General features: G+C 53.6%; 1 protein-coding gene across 1 annotated transcript; it reads left to right on the forward strand.

Annotated features, from left to right (window-relative positions):
* The first annotated feature begins 1,177 nt into the window (after nucleotides 1-1,177).
* On the forward strand, nucleotides 1,178-23,878 carry LOC139235089 (epigen-like). Its single transcript, XM_070866240.1, has 5 exons — nucleotides 1,178-1,276; nucleotides 4,533-4,658; nucleotides 9,720-9,849; nucleotides 20,772-20,930; nucleotides 22,353-23,878. The coding sequence occupies exons 1-5, from the start codon at nucleotides 1,237-1,239 to the stop codon at nucleotides 22,405-22,407; spliced, it is 510 nt and encodes a 169-aa protein (XP_070722341.1). The 5' UTR covers nucleotides 1,178-1,236; the 3' UTR covers nucleotides 22,408-23,878.
* Nucleotides 23,879-25,413: the final 1,535 nt, after the last annotated feature.

The raw sequence follows: 25,413 nt of genomic DNA on the forward strand, positions 1-25,413 counted from the left end.
CAGTGCGGTGCTCCCTCAGCACTGCCCCTCCGACAGTGCGGCGTTCCCTCAGTACTGCCCCTCCAACAGCGCGGCTCTCCCTCAGTACTGCCTCTCCGACAGTGCGGCGCTCCCTCAGTACTGCCTCTGCGACAGTGCGGCGCTCCCTCAGCACTGCCCCTCCGACAGTGCGGCGCTCCCTCAGTACTGCCCCTCCGACAGTGCGGCGCTCCCTCAGTACTGCCTCTGCGACAGTGCGGTGCTCCCTCAGTACTGCCCCTCCGACAGTGTGGCACTCCCTCAGTACTGCCCCTCCGACAGTGCGGCGCTCCCTCAGTACTGCCCCTCCGACAGTGTGGCACTCCCTCAGTACTGCCCCTCTGACAGTGCGGGGCTCCCTCAGCACCGCCCCTCCGACAGTGCGGTGCTCCCTCAGTACTGCCTCTGCGACAGTGCGGCGCTCCCTTAGTACTGCCCCTCCGACAGTGCGGCGCTCCCTCAGTACTGCCCCTCCGACAGTGCGGCACTCCCTCAGCACTGCCCCTCCGACAGTGCGGCACTCCCTCAGCACTGCCCCTCCGACAGTGCGGCACTCCCTCAGTACTGCCCCTCCGACAGTGCGGCACTCCCTCAGTACTGCCCCTCCGACAGTACGGCGCTCCCTCAGTACTGCACTGGGAGTGTCAGCCTAGATTTTTGTGCTCGAGTCCCTGGAGTGGGACTTGAACCCACAACCCCCTGACCCAGCAGCGAGAGTATGAGCCACTGAGCCACTGGCTGACTGTGCCTCACCCTTACACTGCCGGGTGTTGGACCATCTTTTCGCCCAACCTGAGCTGCAGCCGATGGTCGCCGTGTCCCTCTAGTGTCTTGAGTTGGAGAGTTGCCCGAGGAATGAAATTGCGTTGATGCAACGCGCTGCTGGATCTCACTGTGTGGCCATGTACAGCCCACCTAACACATCCTGGCCACAGGCCAGAGGGGAGCCCCCTTGTCAATCCCGATGAAGATTATCGGTGTTGCGTAACTGCGGAGGCCACACCTTGCTCTCGGCTGAGTGTCAGCTTGTTGCCCCTGGCCGTGCGCCGACAAAGCTCTGCGATTGGTGCTTCGAGCCGCTTGACGTATGGCTGGCTGGCCGACGGGGTTTGTATAAATACCATCGGAGCAGCAAGTATCGACACAGCCGAGAGAGCACAGGCACATTCCAGAGACAAGAAGCGAATGTGAGTGTGCACCGTGCTGGCGAGGCTGAGCATGGAACCTGCTGCTGGGGGTCGTGTCTTCATGATAAGTGGTAAGGCTCTTTTTAAAATCGCAACTCGACGGGGCGACAGTGAAATGCCGCGTCATACCGTTTTACAGGTAGCGCGAGGAAACGTGCAGGTCTGGCTCTCCCCCATCCCTTTGCGCAACGTGCGTTCTCCACACAGCAAGGGATCATCGCAAGGTGTTCAGAGCTGTTGAGATATGCCCAGTTTTTTTGCCATATTCTCAGGGCTGGGAGGGGGGGGGGGGTGGTGGGGAGGGAGAACCCCAAAGGGATTCAATGGCAGGTTTTATACTTTAAGGCGGTATTCAGTGCAAAGCTGAGTGTCGGCCGCAAGAAAAAACATTTGTGTAGATACATTTCGCTCCGGAAACGTGGTCCGGGGGACAATTTGTCAGCGCGGTGTTCAGGCCGAATAAATTCCTTCTGTCGCGGGGAGACAAGGGACTTCGGATGGCGGAGGAGACTAAGAGGAGCTGGGGTTGTTCGTCTCAGATCAGAGAAGATTAAGGTGGAGATTTAATCGCGGTGTTCAAAATCACAAAGGGGTTTTGATCGAGTAAATAGGGAGAAACTGTTCCAGGGGCAGGAGGGTCGGTAACCAGGGGGCACAGATTGACGATAATCGGCAAAAGAACCAGAGGGAGAGAGGGGGAGAATGCGTTTACGCAGCGAGTTGTTGTGATCGGGAACGCTCTGCCTGAACGGGTGGTGTGAGCAGATTCAATAGTAACTTTCAAACTGGGAATTGGATAAATACTGGAAAAGGAAAAAAACTGCAAGACTATGGGGAAAGAGCGGGGGGAGTGGGACTGATTGGATCGCTCTGTCACAAAGCCGGCACAGGCTCGATGGGCCCAATGGCCTCCTCCTGTGCCGTGTCGTTCTTCAATTCCACTCTTCGGGTTTCAGCCCGGGGAGATGCTGTACATTCCACTTTTCAGCTGGTTCAGAATACGTGAACTCATCAGTAATATATTTAAGTACAACAGGTATCAAATGGTGCCGGAGTTAATGCACCCCATAAAGGGCTTCTTCCATCGTTACTGCCAACTATCTGGGAAAGCCAGAGTATCCTCAGGCAATTCACAGAATCGAGTCAGAAGTTGTGGGTTCAAATTCCACTTCAGCAACCTGAGCACATAAATCCAGACTGACACTCGGGGGCAGTACTGAGGGAGCACCGCACTGTCGGAGGGGCAGTACTGAGGGAGCACCGCACTGTCGGAGGGGCAGTACTGGGGGAGCGTCGCACTGTCGGAGGGGCAGTACTGAGGGAGCGCTGTACTGTCGGAGGGGCAGTACTGAGGGAGGGCCGCACTGTCGGAGGGGCAGTACTGAGGAAGTGCCGCACTATCGGAGGTGCCGTCTTTCGGATGAGACATTAAACCTGATCTCTCAGGTAAAAGATCCCACAGCCACTATTTCAAAGAAGAACAGGGGAGTTTTCCCCGGTGTCCTGGCCCTCTTGCGCTCCCCTGATTTCCATCGCTCCACCATTGGTGGCCGTGCCTTCAGCTGCCTGTGCCCTGAGATCTGTAACTCCCTCCCTACACCTCTCCAGCTCCCTATTTCTTGAAGACTCTCCTTAAAACAGTGAAGGTGCTCTATAAATGCAATGGTGTTGTTGTTGCCTGACAGTGTAGGCATCAGCCCTTGAGTCAGTTTGAGGGATAGGGTGTGAGAGCCTTCACCGTCGGCAACTTATGTTTCTGACACGGAGCCGTGAGTCAGAACTATACCCCCGTTACCCCGTATTATCTGATAGCCCTGTCGGTGTTGGCTTGGCGTTTACACTATTTTGGGGCCGAAATTGCCCCTTTTATGGCCCCGTTTGGACAACAGTGGGGGCGCCATATTTATTTGTCGGCCGACACAAGGGTTGATCCCACCGTGTCTGCCATTGTGCAGCCCAGCGCGCTGTTTTGTGTTGGCCCGGTCAAGCCTGTCCCTGCGGGCCCTGTGCTGGTCATCAGTGGGGGCTCGTGGAGTGCGTGGTGACCCTCCCCTTTAATGCTCAGCGACACACTGACACCCAACGTCCTCCCCGCAGAGAAAGCGGAGCGTCAGAGATTCTTCCCACCCCTCTCCATCTCACCCCATCACCATATCCTTCTATTCCTTTCTCCCTCATGTGTTTATCCAGCTTCCCCTTAAATACATCGATACTATTCACCTCAACCCCTCCCTGTGGCAGCGAGTTCCACATTCTCACCGCTCTCTGGGTAAAGAAGTTTCTCCTGAATTCCCCATTGGATTTATTAGTGACTGTCTGATATTATGCCCCCTAATTTTGATATTGGGCTGGAGGAGGTTACAGAGATAGGGAGGGGTGAGGGTCATGGAGGGATTTGAACACATGGATGAGAACTTTAAAATCGAAGCGTTGCTGGACCGGGAGCCAAAGTAGGTCAGCGAGCACAGGGGGTGATGGGTGAGCGGGACTTGGTGCGAGTTAGGACACGGGGCAGAGAGCACAGGGGGTGATGGGTGAGCGGGACTCGGTGTGAGTTAGGACACGGGGCAGTGAGCACAGGGGGTGATGGGTGAGTGGGACTTGGTGCGAGTTAGGACACGGGGCAGTGAGCACAGGGGGTGATGGGTGAGTGGGACTTGGTGCGAGTTAGGACACGGGGCAGTGAGCACAGGGAGTGATGGGTGAGTGGGACTGGGTGCGAGTTAGGACACGGGGCAGTGAGCACAGGGAGTGATGGGTGAGTGGGACTGGGTGCGAGTTAGGACACGGGGCAGTGAGCACAGGGGGTGATGGGTGAGTGGGGCTGGGTGCGAGTTAGGACACGGGGCAGTGAGCACAGGGGGTGATGGGTGAGCGGGACTCGGTGTGAGTTAGGACACGGGGCAGTGAGCACAGGGGGTGATGGGTGAGCGGGACTTGGTGCGAGTTAGGACACGGGGCAGTGAGCACAGGGGGTGATGGGTGAGTGGGACTCGGTGCGAGTTAGGACACGGGGCAGTGAGCACAGGGGGTGATGGGTGAGCGGGACTGGGTGTGAGTTAGGACACGGGGCAGTGAGCACAGGGGGTGATGGGTGAGCGGGACTCGGTGCGAGTTAGGACACGGGGCAGTGAGCACAGGGGGTGATGGGTGAGTGGGACTCGGTGCGAGTTAGGACACGGGGCAGTGAGCACAGGGGGTGATGGGTGAGTGGGACTTGGTGCGAGTTAGGACACGGGGCAGCAGAGTTTTGGATGAGGTGATGTTTATGGAGGGTTGGAAGATGGAAACACTGTTTCACTTATAACCCCGTTATGTTTTTTCCAGCAATACTGGCCCTAACCGCAGCGGCGGGAGAACTGACTCAAACGCCCATCACTGACTCTCTTCGCACTTTCAACGCCTTTCACAACCAATCGGATGCCGTGGAAACAGTCTCACCAGCAGAAAGAGGTAGGCTGGAAATAATCTTTGCAGTTTACGCTTGGTTTTGGTACTGAAGGAGCGCCGCACTGTCGGAGGGGCAGTGCTGAGGGAGTGCTGCACTGTCGGAGGGGCAGTACTGAGGGAGTGCTGCACTGTCGGAGGGGCAGTACTGAGGGAGTGCCGCACTGTCGGAGGGGCAGTACTGAGGAAGCGCCGCACTGTCGGAGGGGCAGTACTGAGGGAGCGCCGCACTGTCGGAGGGGCAGTGCTGAGAGAGCGCCGCACTGTCGGAGGGGCAGTACTGAGGGAGCGCCGCACTGTCGGAGGGGCAGTACTGAGGGAGTGCCGCACTGTCGGAGGGGCAGTACTGAGGGAGTGCCGCACTGTCGGAGAGGCAGTACTGAGGGGGTGCCGCACTGTCGGAGGGGCAGTACTGAGGGAGTGCCGCACTGTCGGAGAGGCAGTACTGAGGGGGTGCCGCACTGTCGGAGGGGCAGTACTGAGGGGGTGCCGCACTGTCGGAGGGGCAGTACTGAGGGGGCGCCGCACTGTCGGAGGGGCAGTACCGAGGGAGAGCCGCACTGTCGGAGGGGCAGTACTGAGGGAGCGCCGCACTGTCGGAGGGGCAGTACTGAGGGAGCGCCGCACTGTCGGAGGGGCAGTACTGAGGGGGTGCCGCACTGTCGGAGGGGCAGTACTGAGGGAGTGCCGCACTGTCGGAGGGGCAGTACTGAGGGAGTGCCGCACTGTCGGAGGGGCAGTGCTGAGGGAGCGCCGCACTGTCGGAGGGGCAGTGCTGAGGGAGCGCCGCACTGTCGGAGGGGCAGTGCTGAGGGAGCGCCGCACTGTCGGAGGGGCAGTATTGAGGGAGCGTTGCATTGTCGGAGGGGCGGTACTGAGGGAGTGCTGTCTTCCCGAAAAGATGTTAAACCGAGGTCCCGTCTGCTCTCTCAGGTGGACGTGAAAGATCCTGGGGCCAATATTCATCCCCCTAACCAACATCAATGAAACAGATTATCTGGTCATTATCACGGTGCTGTTTGTGGGAGCTTGCTGTGGACAGATTGGCTGCTGCCTTTCCACATCATCCTTAAGCACTTTGGGATGTTGTGAAAGGTGCTATAGAAATGCAGGTTCTTTCCTTGATGGAACTATGAACAATGCAGAGGTCCAACCTTCACCCGCCTGCTGAGGAATTGTGGGTAGTTTTGCAATGTCAATCGAAAGGCACAGGAATTGGGTTTCGGCCCCGGAAACTGACCTTAATTAGGCCTCTCGAACACCAGCAGAGGAGGGAACCTTCAACTTGGGCTCGATTCACAGTAAAGTGTTCTATTTTTTTGGCCTCCATGATTTAACTTTACCCAGAGAGTGGTGAGAATGTGGAACTCGCTGCCACAGGGAGAGGTTGAGGCGAATAGTATCGATGTATTTAAGGGGAAGCTGGATAAACACATGAGGGAGAAAGGAATAAAAGGATCTGGTGATGGGGTGAGATGGAGAGGGGTGGGAGGGGGCTGGTGTGGAGCATAAACCCCGGCACTCGATGTAATTGCCTCATATATTAATTGTACTTTCTGTCTGTTGACAAGAGAAGGCCGAGGGGTTGACCTGATAGATGGCTTTAAAATTATGAAGGGGTTCGATAGGGTAGGTGTAGAGAAGCTGCTCCCACTTTTGGGGGAGACCAGAACTGGCGGCCATCAATATAAGGGCAAGATCAGGACTAGAATCATAGAGATTTGCGGCACAGAAGAGATCACTCAACCCATCCTGTCTGTGCCCGAACAACGACATCAATATAAGATCATCACTAATAAACCCAACAGAGAATTCAGGAGAAACTTCTTCACCCAGAGAGTTGGTGAGGATGTGGAACTCGCTGCCACAGTCAAACCCGCGACCTCTAACGCCTAGAAGGACAAGGGCAGCAGGCGCATGGGAACACCACCACCTCCACGTTCCCCTCCCAGTCACACACCATCCTGACTTGGAAATATATCGGCCGTTCCTTCATCGTCGCTGGGTCACAATCCTGGAACTCCCTCCCTAACAGCACTGTGGGAGCACCTTCACCACACGGACTGCAGCGGTTCAAGAAGGCGGCTCACCACCACCTTCTCAAGGGGCAATTAGGGATGGGCAATAAATGCCGGCCTTGCCAGCGATGCTTAAGGTGGTGGATGGGGTGCCAATCAAGCGGCTGCTTTGTCCTGGATGGTGTCGAGCTTCTCGAGTGTTGTTGGAGCTGCAACTCATCCAGGCAAGTGGAGAGTGTTCCATCACACGCCTGACTTGTGCCTTGCAGATGGTGGAAAGGCTTTGGGGAGTCAGGAGGTGAGACACTCGCCGCAGAATACCCAGCCTCTGACCCGCTCTTGTGGTCACAGTATTTATGTGGCTGGTCCAGTTAAGTTTCTGGTCAATGGTGACCCCCAGGATGTTGATGGCGGGGGATTCGGCGATGGTAATGCCATTGAATGTCAAGGGGGGGTGGTTAGAGTCTCACTTGTTGGAGATGGTCATTGCCTGGCACTTGTGTGGCGTGAATGTTACTTGTCACTTATCAGCCCAAGCCTGAATGTTGTCCAGGTCTTGCTGCATGTGGGCACGGACTGCTCCATTATCTGAGGAGTTGTGAATGGAACTGAACACTGAGCATTCATCAGCGAACATCCCCACTTCTGACCTTATGATGGAGGGAAGGTCATTGATGAAGCAGCTGAAGATGGTTGGGCCTAGGACACTGCCCTGAGGAACTCCTGCAGCGATGTCCTCCAACCACCACAACCATCTTCCTTTGTGCTGGGTATGACTCCAGCCAGTGGAGAGTTTCCCCCTGATTCTCATTGCCGTCGGTTTTACTCGGGCTCCTTGATGCCACACTCGGTAAAATGCTGCCTTGCTGTCAAGGGCAGTCACTCTCCCCTCACCTCTGGAATTCAGCTATTTTGTCCATGTTTGGACCAAGTGTAATGAGGTCTGGAGCCGAGTGATCCTGGCGGAACCCAAACTGTGCCTCGGTGAGTTCCTGGAGCATGAGGTGTCTTTGTTGTTGTTGATTCAGAGAGTGGAAGTATTTATTTTTGGCAGCACAGGAAGTATTCAGCTTGCATGATTATTTCAAGAGCTGTGTTGCAATGGGAAATTGAGTGTGGACAGAGATACGATTTATACCGTAGGAACGTTATGCTTGAACTGTATAAAACACTAATTAGGCCACAGCTGGAGTACTGCGTGCAATTCTGGTCATCACATTACAGGGAAGATGTAATTGCACTGGAGAGGGTACAGAGGAGATTTACGAGGATGTTGCCTGGACTGGAGAATTTTAGCTATGAGGAAAGATTGGATAGGCTGGGGTTGTTTTCTTTGGAACAGAGGAGGCTGAGGGGAGACCTGATTGAGGTGTATAAAATTATTAGGGGCCTGGATAGAGTGGATAGGAAGGACCTGTTTCCCTTGGCAGAGGGGTCAACAACCAGGGGGTATGGATTTAAAGTAATTGGGGGGAAGTTTAGAGGGGATTTGAGGGAAAATTTCTTCACTCAGAGGGTGGTGGGGGTCTGGAACTCACGGCCTGAAAGGGTGGTAGAGGCAGAAACCCTCACCACATTTAAAAAGTACTTGGATGTGTACTTGAAGTGCCGTAACCTACAGGGCTACGGACCGAGAGCTGGAAAGTGGGATTAGGCTGGGTAGCTCTTGGTCGGCCGGTGTGGACACGATGGGCCGAATGGCCTCCTTCTGTGCTGTAAATTTCTATGATTCTATATTGCGATTTAGGCCCAAGATTGTGGAGAGATGTGGCTCATTTTAAGGCTCATTTCCGTCTATTGGGATCAGGATCAAACTCCTCCTCCCGGTTGATTAGTAAACCTCACGGACTTTGAAATATTTTGCCCTGAATGTGAACCCAGTGGTGACTGTGAGGTGGATTGTAAGCCTGTGACGTAAGACTTGGGCAGAGGTTGAAGAAATGTCTTTGCTGCCCACCTCATGCCTCAGGAACTAATGCCGTCATTTTAATTACACACGCCAACGCTGACAGAATGACACAGCACAACAGCGGTCAGTGCCTGCTTGGGCTGTGGAAAGATATTTCACACGTCGCATTTTCTGTTTGTTGAAGAGCCAGCAGCGGGCGATCTGCCAGAGTGAGGGGGGGGGGGAAACCAAAGCGAGGGAGGGGCGATGGGCGGGAAATTCTGGGTATTCTTTCCCTGATTTTTCTGTTCATTTAATTCAACATGTCCACGATTTACTGACCAGTGCTCCCTCTGACTGTTCGCTCCTTGCTTGGGAGGAATAACAAGAAAGAAAGACTTACGTTTATGACTTTCATAACCGCCAGACGTCACAAAGCGCTTTGGGAGTGTAGTCACTGTTGTAATGTGGGAAACGCAGCAGCCAAATCGCGCACAGCAAGCTCCCACACACAGCAACGTGATAATGGCCCAGATCATCTTGCATTTTAGTGAAGTAGCTGGAGGGATAAATATTGGCCCCAGGACACCAGGGAGAACTCCCCCTCTGTTCTTCTTTGAAGTAGTGCCATGGGATCTTTTACACCCATCACCCCCCCTGTGCTCGCTGACCTACATCGGCTCCCGGTCCGGCAACACCTCGATTTAAGAAATGTTTTCAAATCCCTCCATGGCCTCGCCCCCTCCCTATCTCTCTGCAATCTCCTCCAGCCCCACAACCCCCCGAGATCTCTGCGCTCCTCTAATTCCGCCCTCTTGAGTATCCCTGATTATAATCGCTCCACCATCGGTGGCCATGCCTTCTGCTGCCTGGGCCCCGAGCTCTGGAACTCCCTCCCTAAACCTCTCTCCCTCGCTCCCTCCTCCTTTAAGACGTTCCTTAATACCTACCTCTTGCGCTAATATCTGCTCACGTGTTGCTGGGTGTTAAATTCTGTTTGATAACCCTCCTGTGAACCGTCTTGGGGCGTTTTACGATATCAAAGGCAAGCTGTTGTTGTTGTTGTTGTTGATTGCATTACAATGTCAAACTAGTCGCGAAAGACTAACCAATAGCCAAAGCTGTTGCTGATTGCTGTACTTCACTTTGTGCATGTGACAGGAGACCTGGGCGTGCCTCAAGCCCTGACATTAAAGCAGGCTTGTCACGAAATAGACCAAAGCTATTGTATGAATGGAATTTGCAAGTACTACGAAGATCAGGATCAGAACAACAGACATCGCATCTGCATGTAAGTCTGTGAGAATTTGTATTTCTTTTAAACCACCTTTAACCACCTTAAATGCTGACACCTTAAAGTCCGACTGGAAAGAAAGAAGAAAGATTTGCATTTACATAGCGCCTTTCACAACCTCAGGACGTCTCAAAGCGCTTTACAGCCAATGAAGTACTTTTGGAGTGCAGTCACTGTTGTAATGTGGGAAATGCGGCAGCCAATTTGAGCACAGCAAGCTCCCACACACAGCAATGTGATAATGACCAGATAATCTGTATTTTAGTGATGTTGATTGAGGGATAAATATTGGCCCCAGGACACCGGGGAGAACTCCCCTGCTCTTCTTCGAAATAGTGCCGTGGGATCTTTTACATCCACCTGAGAGAGCAGACGGGGCCTCGGTTTAACGTCTCATCTGAAAGACGGCCCATAGAATCATAGAATGGTTACAGCACAGGACGAAGGCCATTCGGCCCGTCGAGCCTGTGCCGGCTCTCTGCAAGAGCACCTCAGCCAGTCCCACTCCCCCGCCCTTTCCTTGGAGCCTGGCAATTTATTTTCCTTCAGGAACTTATCCAACTCCCTTTTGAAAGCCACGATTGAGTCTGCCTCCACCACCCTCTCAGGCCCCACATTCCAGATCCTAACCACTCGCTGCGTAAAAACGTTTTCCCTCGCGTCGCCTTTGGTTCTTCTGCCAATCGCCTTAAATCTGTGTCCTCTGGTTCCCCACCCTTCCACCAATGGGAACAGTTTCTCTCGATCTACTCTGTCCAGACCCCTCATGATGTTGAACACCTCGATCAAATCTCCTCTCAACCTTCTCTGCTCCAAGGAGAACAAATCTCCCTCATCCCTGCAACGCGAGTGTCAGCCTAGATTTTTTGTGATCAAGTTTCTGGAGTGGGAAATTAACCCACGACCTTCTGAGAAAACATGGCGTGGACTAAGAGGCAAAAATCATCCAATCGGGTAACGGAGACTCTCTTTGCTTTCCGATTGGGCGCAGGGAGGTGTGGGCGTCGTAACGATGGATGTGTCGGGCAACCAATGGCGGGGGCGTGTGTGGGCGGGGCGTGATGGAGGGTGGAGGTCATGTGACGACAGCTCCAGGAATGTGTCCAATCAGAGTTGGTGACCCAAGTGGCCACTGAAATGCTGACGTGTGGCGAGCCAGCGGTTCAATGGGTGAAACTAACGGCAATTTAGTGTCAGTGTGAGTGGAGCAGGTAACGGGGGCCCCGTTCTCTGCTGCTAGTTTGAGGCCACGAGCTCCATATCACTGCACACGGAATGGGAGCGGCAGCTGTAACACGATTCACCGCGCGGGAAGCCCAGGTTTTAACGTGAACGCTGGACGTTGGTTGTTGTTGACCGAAATCGATCGGCGCTCCTGATTCCGTGCCTTTCCTGTCAGGTGGCCGAGGTTAAAATCACCCCAGTTACGTTTCTCAAAATGGGAGTAAGAACATAAGAAATAGGAGCAGGAGTCGGCCATTCGGCCCCTCGAGCCTGCTCCGCCATTCAATAAGATCATGGCTGATCTGATCATGGACTCAGCTCCACTTCCCTGCCCACTCCCCATAAACCTTCACTCCCTTATCGCTCAAAAATATGTCTATTTCCGCCTTAAATGTCCCAGCCTCCACAGCTCTCTGGGGCAGAGAATTCCACAGATTTTCAACCCTCAGAGAAGAAATTCCTCCTCATCTCAGTTTTAAATTGGTGGCCCCTTATTCTGAGACTATGTCCCCTCCTTTTAGTGGAGTTATCCTCTCTGTATCCACCTTGTCGAGCCCTCTCAGAAACTTATAAGTTTCGATAAGATCACCTCTCGTTCTTCTGAACTCCAATGAGTAGAGGCCCAACCTACTCAACCTTTCCTCATGAGTCAACCCCTTCATCTCCGGGATCAACCAAGTGAACCTCCTCTGAACTGCCTCCAAAGCAAATATATCCTTTCGTAAATATGGAGGCCAGCACTGTACGGAGAGTAGACTTTACCGAGGTCGTTCGTGCTCCCAATCACCAAACAGAAATAAAGTTACTCGGTAACCATGGTGATCCGGGGAGGCTTAGAAGTCTCCCGAGAAGAGTCCGAGGGGAGAACCGATAGTGGTCTTTAACATTACGGAGCGGTTCCACAGGGGAGATGTAGAAAAGTTGTTTCCAATTGTGGGCGAGACCAGGACTAGAATCTTAGAAATTTACAGCACAGATGAAGGCCATTCGACCCATCGTGTTCGTGCCGGAACTCGAGGCCATCAATATCCGGCAGACACTAATAAACCCAATGGGGAATTCAGGAGAAACTTCTTTACCCAGAGAGCGGTGAGAATGTGGAACTCGCTGCCACAGGGAGGGGTTGAGGTGAATAGTATCGATGTATTTAAGGGGAAGCTGGATAAACACATGAGGGGGAAAGGAATAGAAGGATATGGTGATGGGGTGAGATGGAGAGGGGTGGGAGGGAGCTGGTGTGGAGCATAAACCCCGGCACGGAGCGGTGGGACATAAACCCCGGCACGGAGCGGTGGAGCATAAACCCCAGCACGGAGCGGTGGGACATAAACCCCGGCACGGAGCGGTGGGACATAAACCCCGGCACGGAGCGGTGGGACATAAACCCCGGCACGGAGCGGTGGAGCATAAACCCCGGCACGGAGCGGTGGGACATAAACCCCGGCACGGAGCGGTGGGACATAAACCCCGGCACGGAGCGGTGGGGCATAAACCCCGGCACGGAGCGGTGGGACATAAACCCCGGCACGGAGCGGTGGGACATAAACCCCGGCACGGAGCGGTGGGACATAAACCCCGGCACGGAGCGGTGGGGCATAAACCCCGGCACGGAGCGGTGGGGCATAAACCCTGGCACGGAGCGGTGGGGCATAAACCCCGGCACGGAGCGGTGGGACATAAACCCTGGCACGGAGCGGTGGGACATAAACCCCGGCACGGAGCGGTGGGGCATAAACCCCGGCACGGAGCGGTGGGGCCCAATGGCCTGTGTCTGGGCTGTAAATACTCTATGCAAGAACTACCCTCGACATTACAAGCCCCTGCCCTTTCCCCATGGCGATCTTCAGAAACACAACACTTCGCACACCAATGAATGACTTTTGAAAGTTATAAATGCAAGCCGGCATTTTGCTCTTGCCAACGGCAGGAAATTTCTCGGCCGCTCCCCCCCCCTCGCCCCCCCCCCCCCGCCCCCCCCCCGGGCGATCAGCGGAAACCCTGGAGAGATGCGTGAATGGGATTTACGGCGATCATACGCCGATGTTACATCTGCTGATTACTGGGTTGCCCGATGAAATTCCCAGCAGATGTTCGCACAGACAGCGCCGAGCGGAATGGCCGGCTAACTACTGTTCCTGGTGTGAGGAAATAACATTGCTCGGGAAACTGGGACAACACCGTGCTGTGGGATCTTCAACATCGACCAACGGGCGGGCCGAGTATCGGTCGTGAACGTCTATAAGGCTGTTAAAATCGTATACGGGATCATTAGCTTCGCATCGAATCCCTCCATGGCCCTCGCCCCCTCCCTATCTCTGTAATCTCCTCCAGCCCCACAACCCCCCCCGAGATCTCTGCGCTCCTCTAATTCTGCCCTCCTGAGCATCCCTGATTATAATCGCTCCACCATCGGTGGCCGTGCCTTCTGTCGCCTGGGCCCCAAGCTCTGGAACTCCCTCCCTAAACCTCTCCGCCTCTCTTTCCTCCTTCAAGACGCTCCTTAAAATATACTTCTTTGACCAAGCTTTTGGTCACCTGCGCCGATTTCTACTTATGTGGCTCGGTGTCAAATTTTTGTCGCATAATACTCCAGTGAAGCACCTTGGGCCATTTCACCAAGTTAAAGGCGTTATATAGATGCAAGTTGTTGTTGTTATAGAGGCAGAGAGTACAAAAGCAAGGAATTCACGCTCAACCTCTATCGGCCCCAGCTGGAGGATTGCGTCCAATTCTGGGCATCGCACTTTAGGAAGGATGTGAAGGCCTGGGAGAGGGGGCAGAGGAGATTCACCAGAATGGTTCCTGGGATGAGGGACTTTGGTTACTTGGATAGACTGGAGAAGCTGGGGTTGTTCTCCTTTGGAGCAGAGAAGGTTAAGGGGAGATTTAATCGAGGTCTTCAAAATGATGAGGGGGTTTGGATGGAGTGGATCGGGAGAAAGTGTTTCCAGTGGCCGGAGGATCAGTAGCCAGGGATACGGATTTAAGGAGATTGGCCAAAGATACCGAAGGGGAGAGGAGGAGTCTGTTTTTACGCGGCGAGTTGTTGTGATTGGCAACGCGCTGCCTGAAAGGGCGGTGGGAGCAGATTCAATAGTAACTTGCAAACAGGGGAAGTGGGTAATGTTGCAGGGCTGAGGGGGAGGAGCTGGGGGGGAGGCGGAGTGGGACGGATTGGGTCGCTCTGTCACAGAGCCGGCACAGGCTCGATGGGCCCAATGGCCTCCTCGACGCCAATGATTCTACTTCTCATCTGAAGGTGAAAGCAACAGGCAGCCCAGCGCTGCACTCGCGTGTCAGCCCAGGTTACACGTGTGAGTGGGTTTTCAACCCACAATCTGATTCAGAGACAGGCGCGGGCTGCGGGCAGATAATTCTATCTTGGAATGCTTTGATGCCACGAACACATCATTGGCCCGAGCCTCCAGACATGAAATCCTTTCAGTGAGAGAGTCACACATGAGTCATACAGATGATCAAAGCCTTTGAGCAGATGGAGTACAGCACAGGTCATCACCATGGTTTCCCCAACAGCATATCTCAACAACAACAACAACTTATATTTATATAACGCCTTCAGCATAGTAAAACGTCCCGCGGCGCTTCACAGGACCGATTATTAAAACTAAGACTGACACCGAACCACATAAGGAGATATTAGGACAGGTGACCAAAAGCTTGGTCAAAGAGGTAGGTTTTAAAGAAGAAAGAAAGACTTGCATTTCTATAGCGCCTTTCATGACCACCGATCGTCCCAAAGCGCTTTACAGCCAATGAAATACTTTTTGGAGTGTAGTCACTGTTGTAATGTGGGAAACGCAGCAGCCAATTTGCGCACAGCAAGCTCCCACAAACAGCAATGTGATAATGACCAGATAATCTGTTTTTATTGATGTTGATTGAGGGATAAATATTGGTCCTAGGACACCGGGGATAACTCCCCTGCTCTTCTTCAAAATAGTGCCATGGGATCTTTTACATCCACCCAAGAGAGCAGACGGGACCTCGGTTTAATGGCTCATCCAAAAGACGGCACCTCCGACAGTGCGGCACTCCTTCACTACTGCCCCTCCGACAGTGCGGCTCTCCCTCAGTACTGACCCTCCGACATTGCGGCTCTCCCACAGTACTGCCCCTCCGACATTGCGGCTCTCCCACAGTACTGCCCCTCCGACAGTGCAGCACTCCCTCAGTACTGACCCTCCGACAGTGCGGCACTCACTCAGTACTGCCCCTCTGACAGTGCGGCTCTCCCTCAGTACTGCCCCTCCGACAGTGCGGCGCTCCCTCAGTACTGCCCCTCCGACAGTGCGGCACTCCCTCAGTACTGCCCCTCCGACAGTGCGGCGCTCCCTCAGTACTGCCCCTCCGACAGTGCGGCACTCCCTCAGTACTGCCCCTCCGACAGTGCGGCGTTCCCTCAGTACTGCCCCTCCGACAGTGCGGCACTCCCTCAGTACTGCCCCTCCGACAGTGCAGCACTCCCTCAGTACTGCCCCTCCGACAGTGCGGCGTTCCCTCAGCACTGCAGTGGGAGTGTGAGCCTAGATTTTTGTGCTCAATTTCTGGAGTGGGACTTGAACCCACAACCTTTTGACTCAGAGACTAGAGTGTCACCCACTGAGCCACAGCTGATACTATTGTTAAGGAGCATCTTAAAGGAGGAAAGAGAGGCGGAGAGGTTTAGGGAGGGAGTTCCAGAGCTTGGGGCCCAGGCAGCTGAAGGCACGGCCACCGATGGTGGAGCGATTATAATCAGGGATACTCAGGAGGGCAGATTTGGAGGAGTGCAGAGATCTTGGGGGTTTATGGGGCTGGAGGAGATTACAGAGATAGGGAGGGGTGAGGGCCATGGAGGGATTTGTAAACAATGATGAGAATTTTAAAATTGAGGCGTTGTTTAACCAGGAGCCAATGTAGGTCAGCGAGCACAGGGAGTGATGGGTGAGTGGAACTCGGTGTGAGTTAGGACACGGGGCAGTGAGCACAGGGGGTGATGGGTGAGTGGGACTCGGTGCGAGTTAGGACACGGGGCAGTGAGCACAGGGGGTGATGGGTGAGCGGGACTCGGTGCGAGTTAGGACACGGGGCAGTGAGCACAGGGGGTGATGGGTGAGCGGGACTTGGTTGCGAGTTAGGACACGGGGCAGTGAGCACAGGGGGTGATGGGTGAGCGGGACTTGGTTGCGAGTTAGGACACGGGGCAGCAGAGTTTTGGATTGGCCGATGTTTATGGAGGGTGGAAGGTGGGACTAGCTGTAATCACCACGCATTATAATAATCACTGCACATTGTCACAGTCAGACTGTCCAAAGATCATTTATTTGGGGTGCTCGGATGCTGTGATTATCTGCAAACTTCAATCTGGATATAGCTGCCGTGTAAATGACCTACAATATTCGTAACTGGAACTGCAACTTCATTCGCTCTGCTGGAGGAGCCGTCTTTATGACGAGACTTTAAACCGAGGCCCCGTCTGCCCTCTCAGGTGGACTTGAAAGATCCCATGGTCACTATTGGAAGAAGAGCCGGGGACTCCAGGGGCCAATATTTATCCCGCAACCAACTTCACGAGAAAAACATGATCTGGTCATGATCACTGTTGTTGCTGTTTGTGGGAGCTTGCTGTGCGCAAATTGGTGGCGGCCTTTCCCACAATACAACAGCCGCTGTTAAGCGCTTTGAGATGTCCGATGGTCGAGGACGGCGCTATAGAAATGCAAATCTTTCGTTCTCTGGACTGGATTTTGGAAGCTCGGATCGAGCTGACTAAGGAGACAGGACACACCCCAGTGGGGTGTAATTCTGGCTGGGGGGGGCAGATCTGGGGAAATTCTGTGTCTTGGCCTGTGATGTGCCTCGCTCTAACCCGCCCCCCCTCCCTCTTGCCTTCCTCCACAAAGCACCTTCTCACTGAACTTTAAAGGTCAGGCTAGGGGGTGGTGTTTAAAGAAAAGGCATCCACCAAGGAAGCATGCTGGTAGGGAGCATTGCTTCACTGCTGTGGACAGCACCGATTGGCTAAATCACATTCCGTGTCCGGGCATCTCGCATTGTCAACAGCCAGTTGATTTTGAAAGTATTTACTCTCTCGTTTTTCATTTTGTGAAGACGCTATCGCTTTTGTTCTTGTTTTTTAAGTGACCTTCATCCATCTTGTCTCGCTGTGCTACGCTTCAAAGGATAATTGGTCTCCTCTCTGGGCTCCGTCAGTGCTGCTCTAAGGAGAGGCGAAGAAGCATTCTTCTATATATATACCTGCATTGGAGGCAGTTCAGAGAAGGTTCACCCGGTTGATTCCTGAGCTGAGGGAGTTGTCATATGAGGAAAGGTTGAGCAGGTTGGGCCTAAAAGCATTGGAGTTTAGAAGAATGAGAGGTGATCTTATTGAAACATATAAGATTCTGAGGGGGCTCGACAGGGTAGATGCAGAGAGGATGTTTCCCCTTGCGGGGGAGTCTAGAACTAGGGGGCATAGTCTCAGAATAAGGGGCCGCCCATTTAAAACGGAAATGAGGAGGAATTTCTTCTCTGAGGATTGTAAATCTGTGGAATTCTCTGCCCCAGAGAGCTGTGGAAGCTGGGACATTGAATATATTTAAGGTGGAGATAGACAGATTTTTGAGCGATAAGGGAATGAAGGGTTATGGGGAGCGGGCGGGGAAGCGGAGCTGAATCCATGATCAGGTCAGCCACGATCTTATTGAATGGCGGAGCAGGCTTGAGGGGCCGAATGGCCGACTCCTGCTCCTAATTCTTATGTTCTTATGTTCATTCAGCAACAGGCCTTCCTTCCAATCTCCACAACCCCCTCCCCCCATCTCCGAAAGATTGTGAGAGTAAACCAATCCCCTGTCACTTGGTGGCACCCCTTGGTGGTGAGCTGGCAAATTACCCCTGTACACTGTTTGGGAATTTTCAAACACTACTTACACAGGATATATAGCTCAGGAACAGGCCATTCGGCCCAACCAGTCCATGCCGGCGTTTATGCTCCACTCGAGCCTCCTCCCGTCTTTCCTCATCTAAATCTATCAGCATAACCCTCTATTCCCTTCTCCCTCATGTGTTTATCCAGCTTCCCCTTAAATACATCGATACTATTCACCTCAACCCCTCCCTGTGGCAGCGAGTTCCACATTCTCACTGCTCTCTGGGTAAAGAAGTTTCTCCTGAATTCCCCATTGGATTTCTGGGTGACTGTCTGATATTGATGGCCTCTAGTTATACTCTCCCCCACAAGTGGAAACATTCTCTCTGTATCCACTCTATCAAAACCTTTCAGCATTTGAAAGACCTCTATTAGGTCACCCTTCAGTCTTTTTTCAAGAGCAAAGAGACCCAGCCTGTTCATCCTTTCCTGATATGTATATCCTCGCATTTCTGGTATCATCCTTATAAATCTCTGCACCCTCTCCAGTGCCTTTATATCCCTTTTACAATATGGCGACCAGAACTGTGCACAGTGCTCCAAGTGTGGTCTAACCACGGTTCGATACAGGTTTAGCATAACATCCCTACTGTTAAACTAAATATTTTTGGGGTATTTTGTTCCTGTTATTTGCAGTGCACTAGTTAACATAGAAACATAGAAAATAGGAGCACTAGTAGGCCATTCGGCCCTTCGAGTCTGCACCGCCATTCAATATGATCATGGCTGATCCTCTATCTCAACACCACAGTCCTGCTTTTTCCCCGTACCGCTTGATGCCCTTTGTGTCTAGAAATCTATCTCTCTCCCTCTTAACTATATTCAGTGACTTGGCCTCCACAGCCTTCTGTGGTAGAGAATTCCACAGGTTCACCACCCACTGAGTGAAAACATTTCTCCTCATATCGGTCTAGGATTATGAGGGGGCTTGACAAGGTGGATGCAGAGAGGATGTTTCCACTGATGGGGGAGACTAGAACTAGGGGGCACGATCTTAGAATAAGGGGCCGCCCATTTAAAACTGAGATGAGGAGGAATATCTTCTCTCAGAGGGTTGTGAATCTGTGGAATTCGCTGCCTCAGAGAGCTGTGGAAGCCGGGACATTGAATAAGTTTAAGACAGAGAAAGACAGTTTCTTAACCGATAAGGGAATAAGGGGGCGGGCAGGGAAGTGGAGCTGAGTCCATGATTGGATCAGCCATGACCGTATTAAATGGCGGAGCAGGCTCGAGGGGCCCGTATGCCTGACTCCTGCTCCTATTTCTTATGTTCTTATGTTCTAACGTGTTTGCGTCAAATTCCTGTGCTGATAGATTGTTAACTTTGTTAAAATGTTGGAAATTATTTGCAAGTACATTACCCACTGCGTTAAAATTCCGATCATTCGAATAGTCCTTTGCTCACATTCCACCATCTAACATCTGCAAAGCTGCTGAATAACTCATGTCTGCCATTGTAAGTTACCAGGGGTAGCTTGCTGTGTGAGCAATCATTGAATCCCTTTTTATATCGTTGTACAGAGCCTCGGCCAAACCCCGCTCGGAGTCACTGCGTCCAGTCCTGGGCCCCGCCCCTCGGGGTGGATATATCGGCCTCGGGGGGGCGGGGCGAGCAGCGCACATTCACCAGAATCATACCCGGGGCTGAAAGGGTTAAACTCCGAGGACAGGTTGCACAGACTGGGCTGTGTTCCCTCGAGTGTGGAAGATTAAGGGGCGATCTAATCGAGGTGTTTACGATGATTAAAGGAGTTGATGGGGTCGATCGAGAGAAACTATTCCCTCTGGTGGGGGGAGTCCAGAACAAGGGGGCGTCACCTTAAAATTAGAGCCCGGCCGTTCAGGGTGATGTCAGGGAGCACTTCTTCACACAAAGGGTGCTGGGAATCTGGAACTCTCTCCCCCAAAACGCTGCTGAGGCTGGGGGGGTGGGGGCAGCGGGGGGGGGGGGGGGCAATTGAAAATTTCAAAACTGAGATTGATAGGTTTTTGTTGGGGATTAAAAGGTAAAGGATCAAGGTAGGTAGATGGAGTTAAGATACAGATCAGCCATCATCATCATCATCATCATAGGCAGACCCTCGGAATCGAGGAAGACTTGCTTCCACTCTAAAAGTAAGTCCTTAGGTGACTGTACAGTCCAATAGGGGAACCACAGTCCCTGTCACAGGTGGGACAGACAGTGGTTGAGGGAAGGGGAGGGTGGGACTGGTTTGCCGCACGCTCCTTCCGCTGCCTGCGCTTGGTTTCTGCATGCTCTCGGCGACGAGACTCGAGGTGCTCAGCGCCCTCCCGGATGCACTTCTTCCACTTAGGGCGGTCTTTGGCCAGGGACTCCCAGGTGTCGGTGGGGATGTTGCATTTTATCAGGGAGGCTTTGAGGGTGTCCTTGTAACGTTTCCTCTGCCCACCTGGGGCTCGTTTGCCACGAAGGAGTTCCGAGTAGAGCGCTTGCTTTGGGAACCTCGTGTCGGGAGTCGGACAATGTGGCCCTGCCCAGCGGAGCTGGTCGAGTGTGGTCAGTGCTTCAATGCTGGGGAAGTTGGCCTGAGCGAGGACACTAATGTTGGTGTGTCTGTCCTCCCAGGGGATTTGTAGGATCTCATTGAATGGCGGGACAGGTTCGAGGGGCCGAATGGCCTCCTCCTGTTCCCATGTTTTGTAACAACCAATACCTACGAAGCAAAATGAAATTAAATACACACAAACCACACTGTGGTGTTTAGGCTCAGTGTGTGTGAACCTTTTTGTGGTTTTTTTGCAGTTGTAAAGCAGGATACAATGGAGAGAGGTGCCAACACATGGTGCTCACGTCCCACACCACACCAAAGTCGGAACGATACTTGTACCTGGCCGTGGGGATCGGGATCGGACTGTTCCTCAGTGCCTTCGCTGTTATTCTATATTACTGTGTTCGACAAAGGTACGCCCCGTGACAGAGGCCAGCTCGCCTTGCAGCTCACCCTTTTCAAAAAAGATAGACTTGCATTTATATAGCGCCTTTCATGACCACCGGACGTCCCAAAGCGCTTTACAGCCAATGAAGTGCTTTTTGAAGTGTAGCCATTGTTGTAATGTGGGAAACGCGGCAGCCAATTTGCGCACAGCAAGCTCCCACAAATAGCAATGTGATAATGACCAGATAATCTGTTTTTGTTATATTGATTGAGGGCCCCAGGACACTGGTGATAACTCCCCTGCTCTTCTTCGAAATAGTGCCGTGGGATCTTTTACATCCACCTGAGAGAGCAGATGGGACCTCGGTTTAATGTCTCAGAAAGACGGCATCTCTGACAGTGCAGCACTCCCTCAGTACTGCCCCTTCGACAGTGCGGCACTCCCTCAGTACTGCCGCTCCGACAGTGCAGCACTCCCTCAGTACTGCCCCTCCGACAGTGCGGCACTCCCTCAGTACTGCCCCTCCGACAGTGCAGCACTCCCTCAGTACTGCCCCTCCGACAGTGCCGCACTCCCTCAGTACTGCCCCTCCGACAGTGCGCCGCTCCCTCAGTATCACCCCTCCGACAGTGCGGCACTCCCTCAGTACTGCCCCTCCGACAGTGCAGCACTCCCTCAGTACTTCCCCTCCGACAGTGCAGCACTCCCTCAGTACTGCCCCTCCGACAGTGCGGCACTCCCTCAGTACTGCCCCTCCGACAGTGCGGCACTCCCTCAGTACTGCCTCTCCGACAGTGCGGCGCTCCCTCAGCACTGCCCCTCCAGCAGTGCAGCACTCCCTCAGTACTGCCCCTCCAGCAGTGCAGCACTCCCTCAGTACTGCCGCTCCGACAGTGCAGCACTCCCTCAGTACTGCCCCTCCAGCAGTGCGCCGCTCCCTCAGTATCACCCCTCCGACAGTGCGGCACTCCCTCAGTACTGCCCCTCCGACAGTGCAGCACTCCCTCAGTACTTCCCCTCCGACAGTGCAGCACTCCCTCAGTACTGCCCCTCCGACAGTGCGGCACTCCCTCAGTACTGCCCCTCCGACAGTGCGGCACTCCCTCAGTACTGCCGCTCCGACAGTGCGGCGCTCCCTCAGCACTGCCCCTCCAGCAGTGCAGCACTCCTTCAGCACTGCACCGGTGCATCAGCCTGGATTTGTGTGCTCGAGTTCCTGGAGTGGGACTTGAACCCACATCGGACTCAGAGGCGAGAGTGCTGCCCACTGAGCCACGACTGACACTTACCGAGTTACTGGGAGGGAAAGGGACAGGGGGATTGGTTATAGGGATTGCAGGTGCAATGAGCAAGCAGTGGCACTATGGGCCGAAGGGCCTCCTTCGCGTGGGGTAAACCTCCGCTGTCCGCTGTTTAGCGTTCTGACGCCGATTGTCCTTGTTCTCAGGTGCCAGGAATCAAAAACAACCTACAGTAAATGCTCGGGCGTAGCAAGTGTTTGACTGGGAGTCTATTGGATGGCAATAGGCAAACTAATTGTTGGTGGTCGTATTACCGAACAGCATTGCATTTTCGTGAAACCCAACTGGGACCAAGAACTGGCGAAGAATTGAACTCCGGACTTTCGCGACACCACAGCATGGAACTCATCACCGAGCATCTCCTGCAAGCTCCCATGGCCTGAGATCCTTGAATGCAACGCGGCAACATTTATTAACTGTAACTTGCATTTATATAGCGCCTTTAACATAGTAAAACATCCCGAGGAGCTTCACAGGAGCATTATAAGAACATAAGAAATAAGAGCAGGAGTCGGCCATTCGGCCACTTGAGCCTGCTCCGCCATTCAATAAGTGGAAATGTTTGAAGGACACCCTCAAAGCCTCCCTGATAAAGTGCAACATCCCCACCAACACCTGGGAGTCCCTGGCCAAAGACCGCCCTAAGTGGAGGAAGGGCATCCGGGAGGGCGCTGAGCACCTCGAGTCTCGTCGCCGAGAGCATGCAGAAACCAAGCGCAGGCAGCGGAAGGAGCGTGCGGCAAACCAGTCCCACCCTCCCCTTCCCTCAACCACTGTCTGTCCCACCTGTGACAGAGACTGTAATTCCCGTATTGGACGGTTCAGTCACCTGAGAACTCACTTTTAGAGTGGAAGCAGGTCTTCCTCGATTCTGAGGGACTGCTTATGATGATGATGATCATGGCTGATCTGATCATGGACTCAGCTCCACTTCCCCGCCCGCTCCCTTTTGTTATCAAACAAAATTTGACACCGATCCACATAAGGAGATATTAAAGTAAATGACCTACTGCTGGGTTGAAGAGGCAAGTTTCAAAGAACGTCTTAAAGGAGGAAAGAGGGTTAGAGAGGCGGAGAGGTTTAGGGAGGGAGTTCCAGAGCTTGGGGCCCAGGCAACAGAAGGCACGGCCACCGATGGTGGAGCGATTATAATCAGGGATGCTCAAGAGGGCAGAAATGGAGGAACGCAGACATCTCGGGGGGTTGTGGGGCTGGAGGGGATTACAGAGATAGGGAGGGGGCGAGGGCTATGGAGGGATCTGAAAACAAGAATGAGAATTTTGAAATTGAGGCATTGCTTAACCGGGAGCCAATGTAAGTCAGCAAACACAGGGGGTGATGGGTGAGTGGGACTTGGTGTGAGTTAGGACACGGGTCAGCAAGCACAGGGGGTGATGGGTGAGCGGGACTCGGTGTGAGTTAGGGCACGGGACAGTGAGCACAGGGGGTGACGGGTGAGCGGGACTCAGTGTGAGTTAGGACATGGGGCAGTGAGCACAGGGGGTGATGGGTGAGTGGGGTTCAGTGCGAGTTAGGACACAGGGCAGTGAGCACAGGGGGTGATGGGTGAGTGGGGCTCGGTGCGAGTTAGGACACGGGGCAGCGAGCACAGGGGGTGATGGGTGAGCGGGACTTGGTGCGAGTTAGGACACGGGGCAGCGAGCACAGGGGGTGATGGGTGAGTGGGACTTGGTGCGAGTTAAGACACGGGGCTGCGAGCACAGGGGGTGATGGGTGATTGGGACTCGGTGCGAGTTAGGACACGGGGCAGTGAGCACAGGGGGTGATGGGTGAGTGGGACTCGGTGCGAGTTAGGACACGGGGCAGCGAGCACAGGGGGTGATGGGTGAGTGGGACTTGGTGCGAGTTAGGACACGGGGCAGCGAGCACAGGGGGTGATGGGTGAGCGGGACTAGGTGTGAGTTAGGACACGGGGCAGTGAGCACAGGGGGTGATGGGTGAGCGGGACTCGGTGCGAGTTAGGACACGGGGCAGTGAGCACAGGGGGTGATGGGTGAGCGGGACTCGGTGCGAGTTAGGACATGGGTCAGTGAACACAGAGGGTGATGGGTGAGCGGGACTTGGTTGCGAGTTAGGACACGGGCTGCCGAGTTTTGGATCACCTGTAGTTTACGTAGGGTAGAATGTGGGAGGCCAGCCAAGAGTGCATTGGAATAGTCAAGTCTGGAGTTAACAAAAGCATGGATGAGGGTTTCAGCAGCGGATGAGCTGAGGCAGGGGCGGAGATGAGCAATGTTACGGAGGTGGTATAAGCTAATATGTAAATAATAACGGGCTGAATCGCTCTGTACATATTCCCCCTCCCCCTCCCCCCAGGGTCTCGACAGCTGTAGGTATGCCCGCCAATGGTGGGGCAATGGAAATCGGGGGATACTCAAGAGACCCGAATTGGAGGAGCGCCCAGATCTCGGGGAGGTTGTAGGGCTGAAGGAGGTTACAGAGGTCGGGAGGTGAGGAGGCCAGGGAGGGGATTTGAAAATAAAGATGAGAATTCTACATTTGAGCCAGAGGTTGGTTACATTGGTGTGTTTCTGGAAAGGCTGCTTTACTGACAACAGCTGATCGTTGTTGAGGCCGGGTACGGGCATCCGTTGAGATTCCGTTTAGACTTTCTGCAATGAGGCACAACATTGGGTCTGGTTGGGAGGGGGGATCACCAGGAACTGGGAGTTCCGTCAGCGCCAGGTTCTGATTGTCCTTCACTGTAATATCCCAGTGACAATCTGAGAGGCGGCTCACCTCAATTGAGAGGGTCCCTCAGTTTCCACCTCCGCTATCGTGCCCTAGATCCCTCAAGCACTTTGAGGCTGTTCAAGGTCCGTCCTGCCCAGACTCACACTCAGATGCTTGTACTCCCAGTCTGTGTCCAGGCTTCCAGGTGAACAGGGGACAGAATTGCTGGAGTCTGCTCTGCCGGTTAAGCTATTAGCTCAGTAGAATCATAAAAATTTACAGCACGGAAGGAGGCCATTTCGGCCAATTGTGTCCGCACCGGCCGACAAAGAGCCATCCAGCCTAATACCTCAGTAACCGGATTAAAAGAAACAGAAAGACTTGCATTTCTATAGCGCCTGTCACGACCACCAGACGTCTTAAAGCACTTTACAGCCAATGAAGTACTTTTGTGGTGTAGTCACTGTTGTAATGTGGGAAACGCAGCAGCCAATTTGCGCACAGCAAGCTCCC

This window comes from Pristiophorus japonicus, chromosome 2 (assembly GCF_044704955.1).
Source record: "Pristiophorus japonicus isolate sPriJap1 chromosome 2, sPriJap1.hap1, whole genome shotgun sequence".
Classification (NCBI taxonomy): domain Eukaryota; kingdom Metazoa; phylum Chordata; class Chondrichthyes; family Pristiophoridae; genus Pristiophorus; species Pristiophorus japonicus.

Coding starts and splice junctions, on each gene's coding strand:
- LOC139235089 (XM_070866240.1), top strand. CDS start 1,237: ATGGAACCTGCTGCTGGGGGTCGTGTCTTCATGATAAGTG. Junction 1,277..4,532: donor TCGTGTCTTCATGATAAGTG/GTAAGGCTCTTT, acceptor TGTTTTTTCCAG/CAATACTGGCCCTAACCGCA. Junction 4,659..9,719: donor AGTCTCACCAGCAGAAAGAG/GTAGGCTGGAAA, acceptor TGCATGTGACAG/GAGACCTGGGCGTGCCTCAA.